Below are 23,898 nucleotides of genomic sequence, written 5' to 3' on the forward strand. Positions count from 1 at the left end.
GCGAAGATACACAGTCAGAAGATTATAGCATCGTTGTGAGTCTTCAATGACGGCCCCTTGGCAGGAAACGGCCGTACGTTTTCGTCATACAATGTTTGCGAAGCTTCGTGCATACATTTAGATCCATTACATTTGCAGGGTCGGTTGGCGCTCACACTCGCATTGCTGCGGCCGTCTCTTCATTGTTGGCGGCGAGATTTTCAAAGAATGTGCAAAGGTAGGCGAGTAGGGGCAGCTGGCTGGACCATTTCACATAGTATAAGTCGAGCGCCTCTTCGAATATTAAATCGAACATTTGTGCGTCCTGCAAGGTATGAGAAAATTTTAACGTCCGTGATTAATGAGTAATCAAGCAGGAGTTGTAGGGCGCATTCGGGCGCCAGACATCCACCTGACGTCATATTCATAAATGCGTTTACAGAGAATACCCATAGAAATGAGGATATGGAAGTGTGACTGTTGGTTGAGAGAGAGAAAAAAAAAGAAAGAGAGAAAGAAACGGTTAAATAAAAATAAATAAAAAGTAACCATTGCGGTACTTCCCGTGAGATGCCTAGATTAAGTTGAGGGTCAGTGGGTGAGGGTTCCTCTTGGAAGGATGCAGTCGTTAAATGTATCGACTGAGCTTTGAAGCCCAGCGAGGCACAATTTTAGCGTAACGGATAGGCCAGCTAGGTAGCGTTCATATATCAGATGGTGCGCTGTGGCTCGCTCACCGATGTCGCAAGTGCCAGAGGTATGGTCCAGCGACTCGTCAAGCTAGTGAGACTCGAGATCGTCGGAGTTCCCGGCACTAGGTAAGTATGTGAGCATATGCATTTTAGATAATTAGAGAATCTTTTAAAGTGTACCAGGTAAGATTTTACAGCCCGTGATTCATAGTTGCAATGAACCATGATGCAGCTAGCTGTAAGGTGGGTGCCGCGGCAGTCAACGAAGTAAGATTCTGGGGCCTAGTCCAGAAAACATTTTGTTAATAATAGTTCTCTGTCACCGGCTAATAGTTGTAACTAATATGTCCACTGTCAGAGTCCACCGGTTCCTGTTCTCACGAACCACTGTCTAGCGTTGCAACGGCTTTATAAATAGCAGCTCAAACAGCTAGACGGTTCTCTGTAAGGACTCCAACATCAGCTGAAGGTTACATTTTAAAATCCTTGCGGGCATTGTGGATTTCGCTTTCACTTGAGGCTGTTGTTGAAGTATGCTGTCTAAGAATTTGCACAGATCTACTAAAGTATTTCTGGCAGTCACTTGTCGTTGAATATTGTTACGTAAGAAGACGCAGACGAAAAGCTATATACAAGTATATTTAAAAGCAAATACGCCGCACTTGGCCAAGAGCCAACAGCCCGCACTAGCCTCGAATCGTCGTCGTCGTCGTCTTCACACTGCTCGCCTCTTCGCCATCGCAAATACTGTTCCGTAGCACTACCCCCGGCGGCAAAAACGCTGTCCCGGAGCGATTAAAGGCCGGACTCGGAAACAGTGTAGTAGACCTTGAGCCTACTGACGTGCACGACATCGCTAGATGCCAGAGTAGACGGCGAGGTTGAACTGACAGGTTCAATTTCGTACGTCACAGGCGTCACCTGGCGCAGCACGCGGTAAGGTCCTGTGTATCGCGAAAAGAGCTTCTCTGAAAGTCCGACGTTACGAAAGGGCGACCACAGGAGCACGAGCGCACCATGCGAAAACTGTACGTCACGGTGGCGGGCGTTGTACTGACGCTGCTCAGTGGTTTGCGAGGCCGTCAGTCGAGCACGGGCAAGCTGGCGTGCATGGTCGGCGAGGGCGATGGCGTCGCGCGCATACTGCTTGTTGAGATCGCAGCAGGAGGAACTGCCGTATCAAGGGTAAGGTCGGTTCGCGACCGTACAGTAGATAAAATGGAGGAAATCCGGCGGTGTCGTGCCGGAAAGAATTATACGTAAATGTGACGTAAGGAAGGGCAATGTCCCAGTCGTGGTGGTCCTTGGAAACGTACTTGGATAGCATATCGGTAAGGGTACGGTTTAACCGCTCCATCAGGCCATTGGTTTGAGGATGGTATGAGGTAGTCAGCTTGTGTTGAGTGGAGCAGGAACACACAATGTCGGCGATAACTTTCGACCTCGGCCAGTAAGCAGCTGTCGCGGGTCGCCATGAAGCAAGATAATGTCACGCAAGAGAAAGTCCGCGACGTCAGTGGCGCAACTGGTAGGGAGAGCCCGAGTGATTGCGTATCGGGTGGCGTAATCAGTTGCGACGGTTACCCATTTGTTCCCAGAGGATGACGTGGGAAAGGGCCCGAGGAGGTCTAATTCAATACGAAAGAACGGTTCCACAGGGACGGTGATCGGCTGGAGATGACCGGCAGGTAGCACCTGAGGTGTTTTCCGACGCTGGCAGGGATCACAGGCAGCAACATCGCGTCGGACGGAGCGAGCGAGACCAGGCCAGTAGAAGCGGCGCCGGACGCGGTCGTACGTGCGGGTTACCCCAAGATGTCCTACACTGGGTGCGTCATGCATCTCAAAGAGCACAGTCCGTCGTAGATGTTTTGGCACGACAAGAAGATCAGATCCGTCAGGGAGGAAGTTCCTTCGGTACAGAATGCCGCCTTGGAGGACATATCGGCGAACGGAGGCGTCGGTAGGTGTAGAGCGCAGACGCTCGATGAGTGCTCGCAGCGATAGATCCCGGTACTGCTCATCGGCGATGTTAGCGAAGGCAGACACAGAGAAAATGCCGTCGGCGGCACTACTGTCGGCATCATCAGGCTCGTCTACCAGGTAGCAAGATAGGCAGTCAGCGTCATTGTGTAGTCGGCCAGATTTGTAGGGGACAGAATACGAATATTCTTGTAGGCGTAAGGCCCAGTGACCAAGTCTTCCTGAAGGATCTTTCAGTGAGCATAACCAGCAAAGCGCGTGACAACGGAAAAGGGTCGGCCATATAAGTATGGGCGGAACTTCGCAACCGCCCAAACTAGGGCAGACACGCTCAGTCATGGAATAGTTGCGCTCCGAGGGTGAAAGGAGTCTGCTGGCGTCGGCGATAACCCGGTCATCGCCGCACTGGCGTTGTGCCAGTACTGCGCCAATTGCGTGCCGCTGGCATCAGTACGGATAGGCGCAGAAGGACCGAAATGGGCCAGAACGGGAGGCGTTGTGAGAAGGTCGATTAGATGCGAGAACGCAGAGCCCCGTTATCGCCCCAAGCTAAAGAAACAAGCTAAAGCTGTAACCTGCCTGCAGCCGTCGTGTATCGTGCAATTGGCGCATTTATATTCACTGGTAGAGAATTGTAGCACTAAAATGCCCTTGCCTTGTTGAGTATTAATCCAACGTTTCACCGTGTTGTGCCGAACTTCACGATCTGCATGACCGATGTCTTACATCACATTACCTCACGTGACGGCGCCTGAATAAGTACTAGATCACACGGGCGATATCTGGGAGGGAAAATGTCTCATTTCGCTCGCATGGTTTCTGCCTTTGGCATACGCGTGGGGTAATGAGGTTCTTTTTTTCTTCACTTATTTTATATGTCGTGGCCGCATGCATCTAATTCTTTATTGCTAAGTGCGCATCAGAAGTGCTCATTAAACTTGCGGCACACATTCCCAATTCTTGAGAATATCACATTTGCTACTACGCTACCATGCGAGTTCACTTCGCCATATATGTGCAGTGTCTCCACGGAAGGTCAACCGACCGGTATATTCGACTAAGATCGATGTCGAACAGCGCCGGAAACATATAGGACTATTTCTAGGAAGCACTATTTATTAATTCATCAACCATAGCATAATATACGCTGAAAGCGCTTGTGTGGATGTAGAGCATAGTGAAACATAGTTATGCTGTCGTCGTTCTTCTCTTTCACTTAACCCGTCAGTGGGGAAGATGAGAAATGAAGGCTCTTTCCAACGCCTACATACTGAAGCATTTATACGCAGATTTAATCATGAACGCTATCAGGTACGACAAATTTTGCGACTGCTTTTTGAAAATTTCTACAGAAGTCGTCTGACGGCGCATGCATTCGCAACCACTCCCGGTGGAGAATTATTTATCAGTGAAATAAACTATGATGACGATGACCTTAAATGTTGCCGTCATAACTAAGGCTTCATTTTCTTTTTGTAAGTAGCAGGACATTCGTGGCTACTACCATTTCTTCCTCTATTCTTATTCTTTCTTTTTTTGCTTCGTGTCAATTATTTTTTTATCGTATTATGCTGTTTACTGCTTTGTTCCATTCTTCGACTAAAGCTTCAAGCACCGAGGATGAAAACGACATTCGTGGCCATGCGCGAGCTGCATTCACCGATGCTCGAGCCTGGCATTATCTTCTTATTTGTTCAGGCCTACAGCACCCTAGGCGATTAATAACGCACGTCATTCCAGCGCAGGCCTTTCCAATGTACCCTTACGCTTCGACCGAGCTTCTCGGAGTATCCCCGGGCCCTTCCAGTAGAGAACCCGGGCCACCGACGTGGTATGGCGAAGAAACGTTTCCCCCGCCTTCGCCGTCAATGCCTTCCTGCCTGATCTCCCCTACTCCCTCACCGCTGTTCCCCGTGTTCTCGTCGCCGAGCCCTCCGTGGCCTACGTTCACGCCGAGCCTGACTCCGAGCCCGAACCCCACCGAGCCTTTTCCTTATCCGACGTACTCCGTACCCGATGATCGTACCTTCGCCGGAGCCCTACATGGCTATGGCGGCGCCGCTCCCGTTCGCCAACGCGGTGCCGTATCCCATCGTTCCGCCGCTCCCTCCAATGCGCGACGGCGACAGAATGAGGTCAGATGGCGATTCGCATCAGGACCCAGTCCGGGAGTCGCACCCGCAGTCGCGCAGGAAAGTAAACAAGGGCAGAGATAGAAGCCGGCGCCGTCGCAAGTCACCGCCGTCGGCTAAGAAACGTTCCGGTCAACTTCCGGCCCGACGACAGCGTCGAGACTCGGACGCGACGCCTTCGTCGACATCCATCGGCAAGCTGCTCTCCGATCTCGCCGCCCTCGACGGAGCCACGAGCGCAAGCGCCGTAATGGAGCCGCCGCTACCGCGCAGCGTCAGGCCCCGGGCGCTTCTCTTACCACGAAACGGGCTGAACAGCTTGAGCGGAGCGAGCTTTTTCCGCGTGCCTCGCAATCGGCGGCCACGCGCCGGGGACCCCCTCGATAACGGCGGATGGGACGTGTGCGCGCTGAACGCCTGCGTCCCCGTTGTGCTGATCGTGACCTGCGTGCTGCTGATACTGCTGGGTACTGCCAACAGGCTGCTCCAGATGGTGTCCAACGAGTTTCCCATCGCTGGAGCAAGAGCGGTGCATCCGGCAATCGATCAGGGACCGAGAGGCAGTGGGGCCTCCGCCCGGGCGGCCGAAGTGCCAGCGGTCGCCGGGCCGCCACCGACGTCTGCGTCATCGAGTGTCGCGCCGCGGGGTGATTGCGCCACGGACTCGTGCCTCTGGGAAGGCCAGTACCTCCTTGGAAAGATCGACCACAGAATTCCACCCTGTCAAGATTTCTACGCGCACGTGTGCTCCGACAATTGGTTCAAGGACGCCCGGAACTTTAACTCTCACCCATTCGCCTATAGAGCATCGTCGGCCGTCATGTTGGACCTGTGGAAGCTACTGCAGAGGCAATCCGTCAATGAGAGCACGTTCGCGAGCCACGCTGCGTTGATCTTGCGCCGTTGCGTCCCGGAGCCGAGTGAAGATGCGCCCGACTGGAGCGTCCTGCGTAAGATACTCGCCGACCTCAGCATAGCCGAGTGGCCTTACGTCGACGCACTGCCAAATACGGACATCCACAACATCGCGAAGGTGGCCGACAAGATGCTAGGCTTGTCGACAGTCGTCACCATGTACTTGAAGGAGCGACCAGCGGACCACGAGATTGTGCTACACCTCGACTCGCCTCCCATACTTTTGCGACGGCACGAGGACATCTTTCCGGGCGAGGATACCAAGGCGTACGAAACCTTCGTCGCCAGAGTACTGTCGCTGCTGAAACCGGCGAGCTCGTACACGCGCAACCTCGTCCTCGAACTTGTGCGCCTGGAGCAGAGGCTGAGTGACGCGGCCGCCCATTCTGTGCGAAGCGTACCCGTGCTTCACGTCGTGCGCCCGATGATGCAGGTGCGGTCGTACCCTCACTGGAACTGGAACGTCTATTTCTTGTACTTTATACAAGGCAACGAAGGTCGGCACTCCAACACCAAGATCGTCCTGCTCGACGCCGTTTACTTCGAGCGGCTTTCGAGCATCCTCTCTCAGGCCAGCTCGAGAATGCTGGCCAATTACATCGGATACAAGCTTCTCGTGCATTTGTCGCCGCTACTGCCTTCGAAGGCTGCTGAGTTCATGATCCCGCTGAGCCACCAGCACAACTCGGCCGGCGGCGTTCCAGCGCGCATCGAGGCGTGCATGTACCTGGTCGAGCGGCTGTACCCTTACGGCACGAGGGTGCTGGTCTGGCACTCCGTCCTTCACAAGATTCCCGGTCTGGTTTCCGGAAGCCTAATCGACGACTTGCACCACCTGGAAGAGCTCGCTCGCTTCGAGATGAGACAGAGCGCCGCCACGGCTCCCTGGTTGACGCAGGACGAAGCCGACGTGGCCGTTCTCAAGATGGATCGACTGCAGTCTGTGCTGGTTCCGGCATACCGCGACTTGGAGCTTCACTACCCGCTCCTAGATCAGCCCACGATTTTGCTGTCCTCCAACCAATATGTGCCAGTGCTCGAGACGTACTACAACCTCGTGCGCACGCTACGGGCGCAGTACTGGTCGACGCCGAACCTGACTTGGTTCCGAGAGCCGCTGCTGCCGTCGGAGAGCGCGTTCAAGGCGGGCTTCTCGTACGACCCGAGCCGTAACAGGCTGTCCGTGTCGCCCGCAACCGTCGCGTTCGTGGCCGGCATGTCGCGCAACCCCGACCACAACGCCGTGCCCTTCTTCCTGGGCCAGCTGCTGCGCGGCATGTTCTCGGTCATGGACGTGCGCGGAAGCACGGTGGACGCCGATGGGGAGTTCCGCGGATGGTGGTCTTCGACGTCCGAGGATCGCTTCCTGGGTCGGGCAAGGTGTTTGCAGGCAAGGCCGCTGTCTCTATAGGGTGTCCCAGCTAACGTATAGCCAAGGTGTTCAACGAAAAAAGAAAGATTAAAAAATCACGGTGCAAGATATGGTTTTAAGACCTATGGTTTTCGGTCGTCAGACCTCTGACAACCGAACACAATATGTCTTATAATCGTATCTTGCACCGTGATTTTTTTAATATTATTCTCTTTGAATACCTTGGCTATACGTTAGTTGTGACGCACGCTATAGTACATGCACGGCCACAGCTGTGTAATGTAACGGTTGTTTGATCGGAGCCTGATCGTTAGGCGGAGCGCAGTTATAACCAAGAAGTTAACCTGTAAAAGCAGACTTCCTATCCTCTTGCTCACATTTTTACCGAAAGAAGGGATTTGTCAAGCGAATAGACGAAAGGTATCAAAGCTTATCCAAGCCGAACGAGCAGTGTTGAAAGCGTACTGAAAATAACGCTTTATTCGTACGTTATCACAACACAGGACATCAGTTAAAGTTATGAAAGTATCTCCTGGTTATTTTATGACCTCTCATTTTTTTTTCGTTATTCACAAAACAACCAATATATCTAAATTCCTCACTCTTAGCTTAAAATTAATTTTCGCGACCGTGAGACCGAACCAGCAGCATTAAATTCGTTCTCGCCCTTGCCTAGCAAGATTATAGTTCGAGTCCTTTCATCCTCTGCGTACTCACGGACCCTGGCTGCAGGGCAGCTTCGGCGCCGCCGCCCGGCACTTCGTTCAAGACGGTCTGGCGGCTTCGGTCTTCCTGGAGGAGAACGTGATGGACGGCGCCGTGTTGCGGCCGCTGTACAACGTCTTCTCGCGTGTCGTCAAGAAGCACGGGGACGAAAGCGCCGCCATCGCGGGCCAGCCGCGTGACCTGACGCTCAAGCGGCTCTTCTTCGTCAACTGGGCGAGCACCCTGTGCGAGCCACCCGGGACGCATGCGGCCGACGCGTCGCGCAGGAGGCTCCGCTACAAGATCGGCGTGCCGGCAAGGATGCGCGTCAACGTGGCGCTCTCGCGGTTCCTGCCGTTCGCCGAGGCCTTCAGCTGTCCGCCGGGTTCGAGGATGAACCCGGTCAGGTCGTGCTCCTTCTGGTGACGACGAATGGCCGTTCCAACGAAACCCCGCACCCTCACAGCACGGCGCATATTGACTACGCAGGAGGGACTCTTCGTTATTTTTTTTTTCGCTTGCTAATGCGACAGGCGACATTCTTGTGGTGCCGCCGCATTGTTTCGACGCGGCCGCTAAGGAAGCAGTCATTGAGACTAACTGTGGGTGTTTCTGTCTCGCGTTGCGTGCGTCTGCAGCCTGACTGGAAGCCCTCGATGCCCAAGTGCTGCAGGGTACTGGGACGCAACGTAGTGGTTCCTTTCACATTTTACGATTTATTAAGCATTTTATTTTACATTTCGCGTTTTTCTTTGCGTTGCGATGTTTTCACTGTGGCCGAATATCTATGCACAGCGTAAAATATGGATGCCTGCCAGGGACATGAAACCTGACCATCTCTTGCAAAGCCCAGAGGACAGGACACGAAATCTGACCATCTCTTGCAAATCCCAGAGACAGAGTTGTTTCAAGTTGTTCATAGTCAATTGGTTCACCGGTAAAATTCATCAATATTGACGAGGAAATGGTTTCGACCGAATGCAAAGGTGGTATCTCTGACGTAATGGATCCTTTCTCTTCAGCAGGTTCATCGCGCAAATGGCTCACAAAATAGGCAGAAACTTCGCTTTTAAACCTCTTCTTACCTTTAGTTGGGTGCTGGCTGCTGCTCTTTTTCCTATTATTCAACTTCAGCCACTGGCTAGGCGCTACTGGACATCTGCTACTGGATGTGTGTATGGGTATGTGAATATGCTTGGGCAATTCCCAAGAATGGGTATGTACTACTTGGTAGCTACCCAAACGGAGAAATAACATCGCCAACAGAAGCAGTCGAGGGGGGGTTATGAGCGTTCGCTGAGTTAGGAGCTTTGAGCTAGTACTTAGCAGTAAACAAGAATAAGGCTTAGACTGGGGCTAGTTGGTATGACATCGTTCTGCTTACCGCGCTGTACTGTTACACACAGGACACAAAAGAAACTGGCACACATTTGCGCAAACTTTCAACCGCTTGTTATTCGCTAGCGCAAGTGCAATAAATGCAAGATATGGTGACTGAAAGTGAATAGAAAACACGAAATGAAAGACGAAAATCCAAGTTATCTACGCACGCCAGACAATATATTCACCAAAATTATAAATTTGCTAAATTTATTCACTTAGCACGTATATAAATGTGGCCTCCTCTCTTGGAAACTACCACAGTAATGTTTGCTCGGCCGTGGAAGAATTTATAGTTGTTTCAGGGAGATTTTCTGAAGTTCCTCATAGATTATTTTTATTCTTTTCTTTCTGACAAGTGTATCCATTTTAGTAGTAACTGCAATTTCTTAATACCATCCGAATCTTGGCCAATCCCCCGCAGTGTGTATGCGCCATCATAAAAGGAAAACCAAACCAAACTACGCACATCTGATTTCACAATGATAAGTATGGCTCGGTCTAACGCTCGTCTATTACTTTAAAAGCTGCTTCTCTCCGCGCCACAGAGGGTGTGCTAATGTGGTTTCCCGAGTCATTTTAGCATGAAACAAATAGGCTTCCAAGATTTCACGCGCTTTTTAGAGCTGCAGCGAACCAAAGCCTTGCTTTCGTTGAAGATAGGCTTGCAGCCGCAATCCCCTATGGTGGGTATAAGTCACTCTCGGAGGCAAGTAAGCAAGCAAGCATCGTGCGCAGTGTGCCGCCAAATGTCCGGCTGACTGGCTGGATCATTTCTGTCACATACCTTTGCTCTCTTAACCTAATATTAATGCATCGGCCTGTCTGCCCTGTGTATGATTTTCCGCGCGTGAAAGGGATGTTATCGCCTGGGAACTCCACATAAGGCTACGAGAGGCGCCATACTGAAGGACTTCGTATTAACCCAACCTGAAGTTTCTCTCCCATGTATCATCGACGCACTTAAAGCGTAGTTTTGCCAAGGACAATGCGAACGCTTCACGTAACCACTGCTTTCTGCAAGCATCGCGAATACCTGACATTTGGAGATTCGCCGAGTCTTTATACACGGGTCGCGTGTACATATGTGCGCAGGCCTGGAGGTGAACTCCGCCAACATCCGCAAATGGATCGACGAGCAGGATCTTCAGAAGCTCGAGGGTGCCGTATTCGAAGGCTACGGTGAGAGGCTCGCCAAGGAACCTTCAGTCCGGCACGAGCAGGTGGGTCTTTCCCGATGCCTCTTTCCGCGCGGCCCAGCGCCGATACGAATACGTATTGTGGGCTGCGACTGAGTGGTTAACCTTACCGTAAATCAGCATCACCGTGATTGTCAGAGTAATTGAGTATGCTGCAGAGACAACCATTTCTGTTTTAACGCATATTATTATCATTATTTTACGACCACCAGCTTGGACAACCGTCATGTGTGCAGTAAAGTAAGGAGTGAAGCATATCGAAAATTGGCAGCCCGCCATGGTTGCTTAGTGGCTATGGTGTTGGGCTGCTAAGCACGATGTCGCGGGATCAAAATGCGGCCGCGGCGGCCGCATTTCTATGGCGGCGAAATGCGAGAACACCCGTGTACTTAGATTTAGATGCACGTTTAAGAACCTCAGGTGGTCCGAATTATTTCGGAGTCGCCCACTATGGCGTGCCTCATATTCAGATCGTGGTTTTGGCACGTAAAACCTCATAAGTTGTTTTTTAAAGAAAATTGCCACTGGCAGTATTCTTTCTTTAGAAAGTCCAGTGGGGAGGTCAGTATTGCCCCTCGGCATACAGTTTCCGCCCCAGACTACGTCCACTTATAGCACCAATTCCATGAATATCCCGCTATGAACAAGCCTCGTCCATTGACCCCGCAGGTGGAGCAGTACCTAAGGAAGGACGTTCCGCGGCTGCTCGAGCGCATCCAGGCCATCCACCGCGCGGTATCCGACGACGACGTGCGCGCCCTGGAGAGCCAGCTGCAGAGCCCCGACTACGCGTTGGCCAGGGACCACCTAGGCATGACACCGCTGCACCGCGCCGTCGTCCTCGGAAGGCACGACGTGGTGCGGCTACTCGTCGACCGCTTTCCCGAGACCATCAACGCCAGGGACAGGGTGAGCGCTCGATCCTCCGGCGCGGTACGTCGGCCTTTATGAGATTAGCATTCGTACTTCATGCACCTTCCGGTATCTATCTATCTATCTATCTATCTATCTATCTATCTATCTATCTATCTATCTATCTATCTATCTATCTATCTATCTATCTATCTATCTATCTATCTATCTATCTATCTATCTATCTATCTATCTATCTATCTATCTATCTATCTATCTATCTATCTATCTATCTATCTATCTATCTATCTATCTATCTATCTATCTATCTATCTATCTATCTATCTATTCTCCCCCTAACCTGTATCACCGGGTAGTCCATAGTCGAATGGGTTGCGTATCGGGTTGCTGGGCTGAGGAAACAGGGTATGAAACCAACCGTCTATGCACAACTTGGGTCAGTGGATATGTACTAGAAGGTGTGTGCCGCTCTTCGATGAGCATATTTGACGCGTATTTGAGTGACTAGACGTGTGCCAGTGGATATGTGACGCTCTACAATGACAAAAGCTACCGTTTAGATTTCTGCGGTGCTCGGCGGAATCAAACCCGCGCCATGCGCGGCCTTTGAGGCGGCACCGCTAGATGGCGCTGTGTGAGTAGTAAGAAGTGCGAGAGAGGAGTCCAGCTGCATGCATATTTCGGCGTTCGCAATACGGTGTGTCACCGCATTGCTTCAATGCTAATCGAATTAACGCCCACATTCATCGTGAGATGGGTTCTGCTGGATTTTATTTAACTTGAAATGCACATCTTGCAAATCTGGCGTCCCTGAAGTGATTACAGATCACCTTTCCTGTTGCCTTACCTGGTGGGTTACGGTGAGAAAACGATAAGTACGAGTGCTCGACAAATCAATCCGGAAGTGTTTCAGCCGACTCCTTTGCGGGATTCGAAATAATTGAAACGATTATAAATATGCAGTTATATTGTATAGTTGCATTTATGACGAATGAACCGGTATAGGTTGACGAGGACCACGATATAGGCCCTTTGTATAGACGCAGCTCTGTACAGTGCGTGTTCGTAAACGAGCAGGGTCTGTAAAGTGATAACGCCAACAGCTCGAGCCCGAGACCCACCCCTTTGCGAAAGCCGATCGGCGATTGCTCCGCGAATAAGATGAAATAATGAAAAAAAAACTACTTCATTGATCAAACATATGCCCGCAAACTCAGAAAGAGTGAGAGCTACAATCATGATATTTGATAGACGATTTGAATGTATCTGCTTAAAATCGGCTCCAATATAAATTACGTAGTCACATATTTATATCCACCCGGCAGAACCTATACAGTATGCCCATTGGCGCAGACTTGCACAATGGGCCAGTCTTATACTGGAAAAATTGTTGCACAAGAGAGTCGTCGCGCATGAGGGCGAGTAATACACGAGCTATAGCGCGGAGAAATCAAAGCAGAGCTTCAGCGTACACAACCGGTAGTTCTCACAAAATAGTATTTTACATAGCAAATAGGACTTACTCATCAATATGTTGCGGCAAGTATGAAGATCAGAACCCAAGTGTAAGGTGTCTTATGTTTCCTCGTGGCACAGCCAACTGTATGGCCACCTACCTGAGTACGTGTGGCGAATTAGGAGCGTTTAGTATTTTTAAACGGAGCGCACGAAAATTTGTTGAAACAGTAGACAGTAATAAATGTGAGTAGCGGCGTTCTTTTTTTTCTTGACACGACACATTTATACTTTTGTTTAGGTTGAAATAAATCCGCTACAATGGCATTGATGCTTGTTCTCTACGCTTGTGTGATTGCTGTCCTGGTGATTTGAAAAAGATTAGCGAGCAACTAACCAAATTGCGAGATATAATTTTAAGGATTAACAAGTCCACCAAGATTTTATGTCACAAGTTAACGAAAAGAGCCTTCTTATATTGCTTTCCTCGTTCTTCGTGGTTTCAGGAAGGACGCACGGCTCTGCATTACGCGGCGGCCGCTTCCCGGAGAAGCGGTCGTGCGGACATGTACAGACTACTCTTGCAGAATGGCTCAGACCCAAGGATCAGGGACAACGTGAGTTCGCGCGTGTTGTTTCTCTTTCCAGACTGAATCGACTGAGTGCTGCGACACCATCGAACTTTTATGATACACATGGCACGTGTGACAGTATGTAGGAGTGACCAGAGTAAGCACCGCGATGCTTCGACATTCTCAGAGTTTATAAGATCATTTTACGACTGATCGATGAGGTTTAAAGCCCCAAAGAAACACATATAGGCTTTGAGAGGCGCCGCATAAGGGAGGATTCTGGGTTAAATTTGACCACTTGGTATGTTTTAATGTACATCCAAAACGTGGTGAACGAACGTTTTTGCATTACGCCCCCGACATAATGCGGGCATGTTGGCCATTCCACAACGAAATGCGCCAAGGATTTGAACCCACAAGCAACGCCATACCTAACGCCATGCCTACCGGACCGTATACATTGAAAACCTAGAAGGCACAGTGCCTTATAGCAACCGCGGTTGAACGCGATTAGACCGAGGTAACCAGCTGTTTACGAATATGTCTAGTTCATGTAAATTAATGCAGGTGCGTATGGTAGTGCATCAAGTAGGTCCCTGCGCTTTTCAAGAGGCAATTGTTAATTTCAACGTGCAGAGGGGCAAGTCGTCAGAATTCTACAAGACGCACCACCTGCAACTGGCTCCTGAGGTCGCCCAGATGAGCAGCAGTGCGAGAGACAAAGTAAGGAGTCGCTCGGAGCCTCCGGGGTCAAGACCACGGAGGAACTGTAAGTGCATGTACAGCTCGGCTTTGCATGCTCTTAGCAGTCAGCGAGCATGTGACCTAGTTTCTCGTGAATTATCAGGCCGAAAAAGAACATCTATACGGTATCCTGATCACGTACAGAAGTGTAGTCATCACCGTGACCATCATAGTTCGACGACACGGTGCCAGAACCTACAGTTGTGTCGGTGATCGTCATAAGGCAGGGCGCACGTACCACCGATCGCGAAACTTTTCGGAGCACAGACCAAGCGAAAAAACCACATTTCGTCGCTAATGGCATGTCCTTCGTCGAAGTGAAATGTTTTATGTATACATCCCTGTGCAATCATCACAATGCACTGCTGACCTCCAGCTTCAGGGCGAAGAGGCGGTAAATTTATCTTTTAGTCGAATTTCTTGTTCAAAGGATTTTATGATCGGCTCACGTGAAATGGTTTTACTCACGTTTAGTTCACGTGAAATGGTTTTACTCGTTGGATAATAATGTCAGCAACTTCTGGCTTCTGTTACCAGTAGTACCGCAGCGAAATACAAACAAAATACTCACACCCCTTTTCAGTTAGGACTTTGACAACGTACACAATGATATTTTTTTTGCCGTAAGCAGGTGGCATGAAGCTGCAGTAACACGAGACCTGATAGACGATTTAGTATCGGCTACCGTACTAATAATAAACATTGACGCCAGTATGTCAAACCAAGCTGCCCCAGGGGATTTTTTCTTCTTTCTTTTCCAGCCGAAATGTAGATGACACCAGACCAGTGCCTCACTGTCAAAAGAAATCAGTGTGTTTTAAGTTCACGTTATAATACTAAACGTGTTTTCTAAACGAGAGAAGGTCCGCTGTAGACTGCCTTGCCAAACAGTGACATCAACTACAGTAAACCCTCGTCATTACGAGGTAGCTTTGGTCGCGACATATGTCGATTTAATCAAAATGTTCCGTGGAATTCGACCGAAAGTGCATGTTTTTTTTTTTAAACCTGAATATTTGAACTGCACTGGTGGGAGCCCGCTTTCATACGAGACGGCCGACACCCAGATCCATATGGTAAAGACTGACGCTGCTTTGCTTATGCCGCACTTTCTAGCAAGCGTGTTTTTTTTTAATCATTTTCTTTTTGCAAATTTTTATAAGCCCTATTAAACCACACTTCATTTTCGAATCATCTATAGTGATATCTATAGTTATAGCTATGCAGCCATGGATGACGCTGCTACGCCGCTTTACATGTCATGTAGCCACTGTCATACCATTGCTGACAGTGGTGACGTTCATCGCCCGATGTCAGCTCGTTCAGTGCAGGGCTCGCTCACTGCAGCTCACGCGTCCACGGCACTGAACGAGAAGCTGACGGCGGCGCTGCAGAAGGGTGATCCCGCTGAGATCCGCGAGCTCATACTGGAAGGCCACGGCAGGCATCTTCTGGGCCGCACCAGCTGGAACGAAGAGGTCCGCCACCTGCTCAAGAGCTTGCCCCAGTTCCTGGTCAGTGCTCTCCTCCGTCGCTTTACCGAGCGCAGTGGCGTCATCAATATCAGGTTACTGACCGTCCGCCCGCATCTAAATGCAGCACCCTCAAACAAGCTCCATAGCAGTTCAGTGTGTCAGAGCTGGCGCTTTATCTGGCGTGCCCCGCCCGGTGACAGTGCGGTGCCTTGGTGTTGACAAGGAAAGAGTGCCGATAACTCCTGTGGAGCCTGAGGGCGCTGCTTTATGATGCGTGCTGACGGTTACTCACGTGATATATCTCATTTTTCACGGCTTTTTTATCGGCCGGCAAAAATGAACGGGCAAAAAAAAGTACCTGGCCGAAAATATGCCTATTTTAAGTTACTTTCAATTTTCTGCAAATTCTTCATTGACAGTGCGCCATTCAGAGGAGTAAATGAAAAACGTAAGCTGATTGCAATTAATAATAAATCGAATGGCATCGAGAAGAATATAACTGGCGGCTGCTCTACTCGATTGTGAACAATATGCGCTTCGTTATCTTCGCGTATAATGGCCCGCATTCTTTTAACAGCGCGATGCATGATAGCTGTGACACCTTGTATGTAGTGTTGTTCCATTCTCGAAAGTATGTGAGCATCGGCAATTACTCTGGAATGTACACCCACGAGCAAAAGTATACGGACTAGGGATTGCGCGAAAAATCCTTTTTTTTCAACTGCCTGCGAATGAAACTTGAAATTGAGGACTGCAGTCCAAACTTGGCATTGCGAACTTTCCAGTGTACTCGTCAATTTCAGTTTATGCGTGTTAATTACGAAGAAATTCAGTTTTTTTTCGGTGACCCTGTGGTCCATATACTTTTGCCCACGGATGTACGGTGAAATATGTATATTCAGCGTACGCACTTGGCCCGTGCGATTAGATTCGATGACCGAAGTGAGTGCTCGCCGTTGTCGTTGTAATGTGAGTGTTCCTTGTCTTCTTGAACACAAATGCTGAACAAACTGCTTCACGGAATTTCGCCTCTTATAAATAACAACCCAATTAATACGAAGACCACAATGAAAAAAGAAATCCGAATACGGAACAAGCATCCTGAGCAGCCAGACACTATTACCTAAACAATTTACGTTCCGCCAACGGAGTTCTCAATAACGTAAATGCGCGGAATAATTTTCTACCACACCATGCACAAGTCCCGGCAAAATAAGCAGAACGCACTCAGACTCACTCACAAAACACACATTTAACCTAGGGCTCACTCTGACTCAGAGTCACCAGAAACCTGATTCATCAGGTTCACTCGGACTCAGGCTTACGAAAACCTTGAACTATCCAGAGTCAAACTCACCAAAAGTAGACTCGGAATGACTCATTCGGACTCAAACTCACCAGGCATTCGACGTATCGGGTACACTCGGACAGAGACTCACCAAAATCGGACCTCGCCAGGCTCACTCGGACACAAACTCGCTAAAAGCAGACTCAGGCGGACTCACTCGTACACGTCGACCGGTGTGAGTGCGAGTGAGTCGACTCATGAGTGAGTTGCACATATGACATGCGCACATATGACACGCGTTGTCATCGTGATGTCCAATGTGAAAAGCGACTGCGTGATTCACTCTCATGCATGAGAACCGGTCACGAGCCGGTTCTGCCTGACTTTCTTTCTACCGCCCATCTCCGTTCTCCAGCACCAAGTGAGTGCGACCCACGAGGCCATCAGCAGTGGCGACCAGGCAAAACTCAAGGACCTGGCCGCCTCGGATGCGCAGCTGCTGCGAGCTCGCAGCGAGCTGGGCTGCCACCCAATACATGCCGCCATCGAGGCCCGAAACCTGGAGGCGGCGAGGCTCATACTGGATGCCTTCCCGGCCGCCATAAACCTCAAGGCACCGGTGAGCGGACAAGTAGTTCGCTACCCTTTCCGCAACCCAAGTTTTAACAGAACAAACATTTTTGAACTCGTATTCGCCAGAATATGCGCTAAAATAAAGCAGAATTTGTCAGTACTGTATACACTCGTTAAGTGGTTATTGCGTCTTGGTAATATCAGTTTCATTAGCTCATTTATTCTGTTCTTGACGTTTTCATAGACCACTGCGAAAAGATTACTCATTCCTCTGTCTCACGTGTTTTGTGACTTCATTTCTTTCTGTCAACCTCAAGTTTACTGCAATACCGTGATTTCTCGTAACAGGATCACAGACCGTGTCAAGCTATTCCGAGACCTAGTGTCACGTTGTAGCTCTGCCGAAACTCACAAGATGGAGGACGGTTCATGAAATGTTATTCACCCGACTGCATCACGAGGCTAGAACGGAAACTCCCATATGGGTTTGTCAGGAAGCTTCGCAGTTAGAGAAAAAACTTGTCCCGTTTTGGGTCTGTTGAACCCGGAACCAACGTCTTCCCGAAGCGATCGTTCTGCCATATGAGCTAATAAAGGGCTAACAGATCGCTGAGCGAGGCCAAGTTGATCGATAACTCGTAGCGCAGGGACAGTTATGGCAAAATCCGTATCGAGTTTCCTTTGTAGCCTCCTGCTACAGTTGGGCGATGGCAGTTTTTTTTTTTTTTTCAAAAATGTGTTATTTGCAAACGCAACCGTAGTCATAAAAAGCGCCGTTGTAAAGCAACAAATGTGCATGACTAATGGGGAATACTTATCTGTACACCAGCCGGTAGACCACTTGCTTGCTTCTTATTTTAAGACTAACGCTAAACCTGTTGGGCAGTCAACGTATCCGGCAACTACGCGCGCTAACAGGTTTAAATTTAGCGAGTCCAATGGGCGCGCTTCGTGCTGTGCTGTGATGATGATCGCAGCGTTACGTAGTGTCGCTACGCGGCCTGTATCAGTTAGTCTCCCGCTACGGGTGCCTTTGATGGTTTTAATAAGCATTCCTTGGTCTGTGCCGCCATCTGCACCTTCGTCATCTGATTCGTTAATTGGTTATTTCTTTAATTATTGTTCGAAACGTTGCCCCGAGGCTTGATACAAATCGCAACAGAAATACAAACTAGGGCGTCACACGTATATACGAACAAGTTTGTTTGTCGCATAAAGTCTGGCAATGACCGGCGAAACAGCCGATGTATCTAGCGATGCAGGTCAAGAGCGTGGCCCGGACAAATAATGGTTGAAAGAGCGTAAGATTGGGCGAGTTGGTATTCCATGTCTTGTACTTAATAGCGCATGAAAAGGGACGAGGCACAGATGGACGACGCGGACACAGCGCTAACTTCCAACAGTCAACAGACTGTTGGAAGTTAGCGCTGTGTCCGCGTCGTCCATCTGTGCCTCGTCCCTTTTCGTGCGCTATTAAGTATAAGAAATAATGGTTGCTCTGAGGAGCTGCAGACGCGCTTGCTGTAGCCCTGCGCATGATCGCAGCCAGTGTAATACCGGAGACCGCACAAAATTCGTCGCTGGAGATGGCACGAGACGGACACGAGGAACCACACGTGGCGCTGTATATTTATGGGGCTATAGAGGGCGGTCACGGTCGGTGTACGCGCTGGTGGCTCTTTTTCGTACTAAACAAGCTCCCGTTTCCCCAGCTTTTCATGGTTAAAAAATGATTTTTATCTGATCGTTTGCTGTGAAAAATAACGCGACACTTACTTTATGTTATGCGCCAACATCACGAGAGCTGGAGTATACGAAAACCACATTCTATAGTGCACTATTCAAAACTAAAATTGTGACGAAATGTACCGCCCTTCCGCTGTGCTCCTGTATTTAGGCAAACATTTCTTCATTTTCTCCTTCCTTCCTTCTGTCCTTCTTTTCTTTCTTCTACTTCCTTCTTCGCTTTCGTAAACTGAAAGAGGAAGTGAAGACAGGCTGGTACGCTACGGGATTGTTCTTAACTTTGTCGTGCGCATCAATCTTGTGAGTAACAAGTGTTACGCTAGACGTGTGCTAAATCGGTCCGAGTAAAGTGACGTTGGTGAAGGCACACGCAAAAAGCAGGTCCGACTGTCACCTGTGACTCTTCGTTTGCAGGTTGCAGTTATGAAACTCAGAATTATTTGCTTTGTCTCTCTTATTTGTTTGTTTGCTTGTATTTTCACTTACACGCAACGGCTAACACCTTTTCATGTTCTTTCTCTTCTCAGCATGGCCGGAACCCATTGCATTTAGCGGCACTTCGAAGGGATCACGAAATGTACAAGTTCCTCGTGGATAGTGGAGCCGACCCAAAGGCATTGGACCAGGTGAGTAATTACAATGATGGCGCACCCTTCTGGCATTTCGAATGGTTGAGCAGTTAATACGTCAGGGCAGAGAGACTTGCAGTGTTTCATGTTTAGCCGTTTCATGCTTCTGAATTTCACTGAATATTTTGGCTTGCCACGCATGACTGTATTCATATCGTTCCGACAAACCTAGAGGAACAAATTTTAACACTGTCCTGATTCATTGCGCTCAAAATTAAACAGGGGCATATGTAACTCTCTTAAACGCGACGATGATGACCATCATCATCGTGATAGATAAGGGATAATGATTTACTGTATTAAAAAAACAAGAATCCACTAATGAGTACAGGTCTTCAAAGGTAGCGTATACCTAAAGAGCAAAAATCACACAGCAGGTAAATAAAAAAAAAGATGTATATCCTCTCCTAATATTTCTGTGCATTCATGTTAGATAAACACAAGCAGCAACTGGCGTACGCGCCTTGTAAGTTCGTGCGGCTTAATGATTCTGGGCGGGACAAATATGACTTGCCACGCCATCAGCGGTCTTTCTAACTGTCGCTCTGTTTTCGTTTATTTTTCTAGAAAGGGAAGACTGCGGAGTACTACCTAAAGAACAGCCGAAAACGGCGCTCAAGATCCACGGCGTCGACGCACGACACGTCGCGAGAGCGCTCGTCCTCCGTGCGGGACACGAAGGCGGCCACCGTCGAAACAGCCGCGCGTAGCACCGAGCTCGAGACCATAACGGTGCCCGCCGACAAAGGCGCGCTCGGAGCAGCCGGCGACGCTGCCGACGGCGTAAGCCACGGCGACGACAAAAGCGCCGAACGGGCCGGCGTCACGAACGAAGAGGCGACTGAGCCCGGCGGTAACGAATCTGGCCAGAGTGGCTCGAGCGACGGAGTAGGTAAGGACTCTGCTACCCCAGCGTCGGCTTCCTCAGAGAGCGATGCTGCCGCGGGCAAAGACGCGGTGGTCGAGGGTGCGATGCTCGAAGCCGTTATCGATGGCCGAGCGCCGAACGCAGAGGCCACCGGCGCCCTCTCGAAGGACGGTCGTAGTGACCCGCAAGACTTGCCGGGAGAAGGCGCTGCTGATGCATCCTCCTCCTCCTCATCCTCTTCTGATTCCCCGCCCACTGTCGTCACTGCCTCCCCCGATGATGGTGATGTTAGTAGAGTGAACAGTTCTGGTCTAATCAGAGAAGGGCAGCGTACCTCTGGGGACGCTGAAACGGAAGTCGCCAAAAGAGGGACGGCTGGTGCGGGTGTCGAAGAGATCGGTGGGGAGAAATGTGGCGAGGATGCAAAGAGTGTAGAATCGATGGAGCAGCGTGAAATTGTCACAGTGAATGAAGGTGTAACGCTTGCTTCGAAAAATACGGTAAGCGATACAAGTGCTAATGGTCAAAGCCGTGCCGGTGAAGAGGCGACTGCTGACGTCACGCGTTCACAAGTTCAGAATGGCGACGTTGCCGGTGACTTACCTGCAGAAGGATACCATCAGAAAATGAGTCAGAGCGAGGTCGATCAGAGCGCGGGCAGCAAAAGCGAAGCAGTAATTGAGGATGGAAGTAAAGAATGTAACCAAGCCTATACTATCCTTACAAATGGAAATGATGATTTTAAACAATTAAAGGAACCTGAACGTTTTAATGAACTTCAAGGGTCACTAGAAAATGACGCGACGCCTCACGCCATGGAACATGTGGAACCCCTTCAGGATTCAAGAAGCGGAGGCGTTGCTGCTGAGCTGAACAGTGACGTAGACGTCAAACCGAGCAAGAACAACGGTGCCCGGAAAGCTGCTACTCCCGCTGACCAATCGGACGGCTCTACAAACGGCAAGAATCGTAGGGAAGGCTCGAACGTAGAAAACATAAAAACAGAATCTTCTACAACCGAGAGTGGTCTTGGAGGAAAGCGTGAAAGCTCTGCTGGCGTCAGTAAACCTCAAGCCGATGTTATAAATCAAGGCAGTTATACGCAAAGCGAAAGCGACAAGAGCCAAGCTAGTGGAGTCATGCACGATCAGCAGGCCAGCAGCTCAAATGACAAAGAAAATGATCCTGTTTCCGAACAGCTGAAGCCTGAGAGGGCCTTGGTTCTCACTGGCCCGGGTATTTTGAAAAATGTGCTAAAAAACGATCACAATGCTAACTCTTCAGATAATACTTGTGTCGATAAAGATAATTCAAAGGCCCAGGCGGATACAAAAGAGGATCAGCGCATTGACCGAACAACTGGTACTGAACTTTTAACCAAGTCAAATGATATAACGCTTGACCTTGACAAAAGCGACGACCACGTCATCGTTCATGGCAAAACTCAGGATGAGATGTCCAAGGCCCTCGCTTCTAGCGAAGCTATGACAGGAGGTATCGAGAACGCAGCCCTAGAAGTCGATGGCTCTAATTCTAAGGACCAAAAGGCCAGTAGTGAGAGTCAAGATAGAAAACCTTTAGAAACTGTGAAGAAAGTTGATCGAGGAGGGAATGAGGATGCCAACAAGCCACCATCCAGCAAGGTCGGCAAGGAATCAAAGCTTTTACCGGATCACAAGCCAGCTGTTAAGCCAGTAGGTGCAAAAGAAATAAAGAAGAATGGAACACAGAACCCTCGAAGAAGCAGCAGTATGGCGTCCATGAAAGAGCACTTGGCTAAGACCTCGTCTCGACATTCTTTGAATATGGATGAAAAGAATGTGTCAAATGTATCGAAGGGAACCAAACAGGGTTCATTTGGCACGAGGACAACGAACAGTAGCATGAATAAAGCTTCAAGAAGTAACTCCGCAGCCAGACTTGTCACGGGCAAATCGGGCACAGAACAGAGAAAAGGAGATCAAGATGGCACAAAACCGGAAGCAAACGGTTCCATTGATAATCCTACCATACTGACGAGCAGTAATCATGACCGTCAAGACGATCCAGATGCTCTACACAAGCTGACCGAGAAAGAGCCTGGCCGAGAAGATGAACACGAAGGGAAGGAAGAGCAGGAAAGTGAAATAACAATCCGAACAGAGCAAGGAATTAGAGATCGCAGTGCTTCACAGTCGCAAAAAAGTATGAGTGTCGCCGCTTTCGAGGCAACCAAGAAAGAAGTGTTGCAAGCTCAAGACTCAGTAGGCAGACAAGTTGCCAATGAAGACACTATAGCTACTCGCGTTCCTGAAGCGGTGGAAGAAAATCTCTCAAGCGTCACACAAAATGAAGCAATGAAACAGCACGCAAATGACATTCAAAGCGTGGCCCAAAAGGCAGGCGCCTCTGAGCAGGACAAAAGCGTAACAAACGAACAAGAAGCGAGCTTTGGTGCAAAAGAAGACCGAATAGATGCGCAAGAACAATCCAATGAACAAGAAGTAGTGTCGAACAGTTCAGTTTCATCTGTTGCAGCTAAGCTTTCCAAAGCAGTGGCTCCAAAAGACCAGGTTGGTGTCGACAGTGACAACGCACTCAAGAAAGAGCTGAAGTCAAAGCCACAGGTGTCGACCAACTCGCACGAGAAGCCGGAACCGAGAGAACCACGCCAGAGAAGCGCGGAAAAGCGCCTGAACAATAAGGGGAGTAAAGTGTCAAGTAACACGTCGGCGCAACTGGGTGAGTATGCATACAGTGTTCGGAGCTGATGCGTGCGCACACCAAGCTTCTTGGCAGACACGCCGTGCGCATGTTCAGATATCCCCGGGAGCACTTCATCGGTACCGCTGTTCAGACCTCACAAACACCTCCTTTCATCCACCAACACTGGCCTGTGAACGAGAGTCCTTGCAAGCGGGAGTGCGATACTCACTCACGAGCCATTACGACACCTATGCGACATATCACCTCTGCGCCTGACCGCACTCCCGCCGTGCTTTTCGCAAACTTCATCGTCACTCACCATTCACTCTCGCGTCGCTTTGCCCCGGTATCGCAGCTGCCATTTGAATTGAGTCACAATTCATTCTCCCTAGTTCACTCTTCGTCACCTGTCACACCTTTGAGAGACAAAAAGATATCATGCGTGCGCACGCTGCACTATGCCTTGTTGCCATCTCTATCTTTCTGTCCTTGCATGGACAGGACGGGTATCTTAATATTGTTTTTGCTCAGTAAGCGTTTGCTGCAACGCCGCAGCCCCAGCACTAAACACGCCCATTGCTTGCGATCTTCGCATTGTACATTCAACATAACAATACGCGCGTCGCCATACTT

The 23,898-nt window shown here is 49.6% G+C and overlaps 1 protein-coding gene across 1 annotated transcript in view; it reads left to right on the forward strand.

Moving 5' to 3' along the window:
- The window catches only part of LOC119441824 (uncharacterized), an 84,619-nt gene that overhangs the window by 24,255 nt on the left and 36,466 nt on the right, over window positions 1–23,898 (forward strand). The window contains exons 11-18 of the mRNA XM_049662916.1: window positions 10,254–10,381; window positions 11,027–11,266; window positions 13,192–13,302; window positions 13,894–14,026; window positions 15,349–15,515; window positions 17,180–17,383; window positions 19,611–19,709; window positions 20,280–23,301. Coding sequence (XP_049518873.1) covers window positions 10,254–10,381; window positions 11,027–11,266; window positions 13,192–13,302; window positions 13,894–14,026; window positions 15,349–15,515; window positions 17,180–17,383; window positions 19,611–19,709; window positions 20,280–23,301 — 4,104 coding nt within the window. The remainder of the gene's footprint in view (window positions 1–10,253; window positions 10,382–11,026; window positions 11,267–13,191; window positions 13,303–13,893; window positions 14,027–15,348; window positions 15,516–17,179; window positions 17,384–19,610; window positions 19,710–20,279; window positions 23,302–23,898) is intronic.

This window comes from Dermacentor silvarum, chromosome 2 (genome assembly GCF_013339745.2).
Source record: "Dermacentor silvarum isolate Dsil-2018 chromosome 2, BIME_Dsil_1.4, whole genome shotgun sequence".
NCBI classification, from domain to species: Eukaryota; Metazoa; Arthropoda; class Arachnida; order Ixodida; family Ixodidae; genus Dermacentor; species Dermacentor silvarum.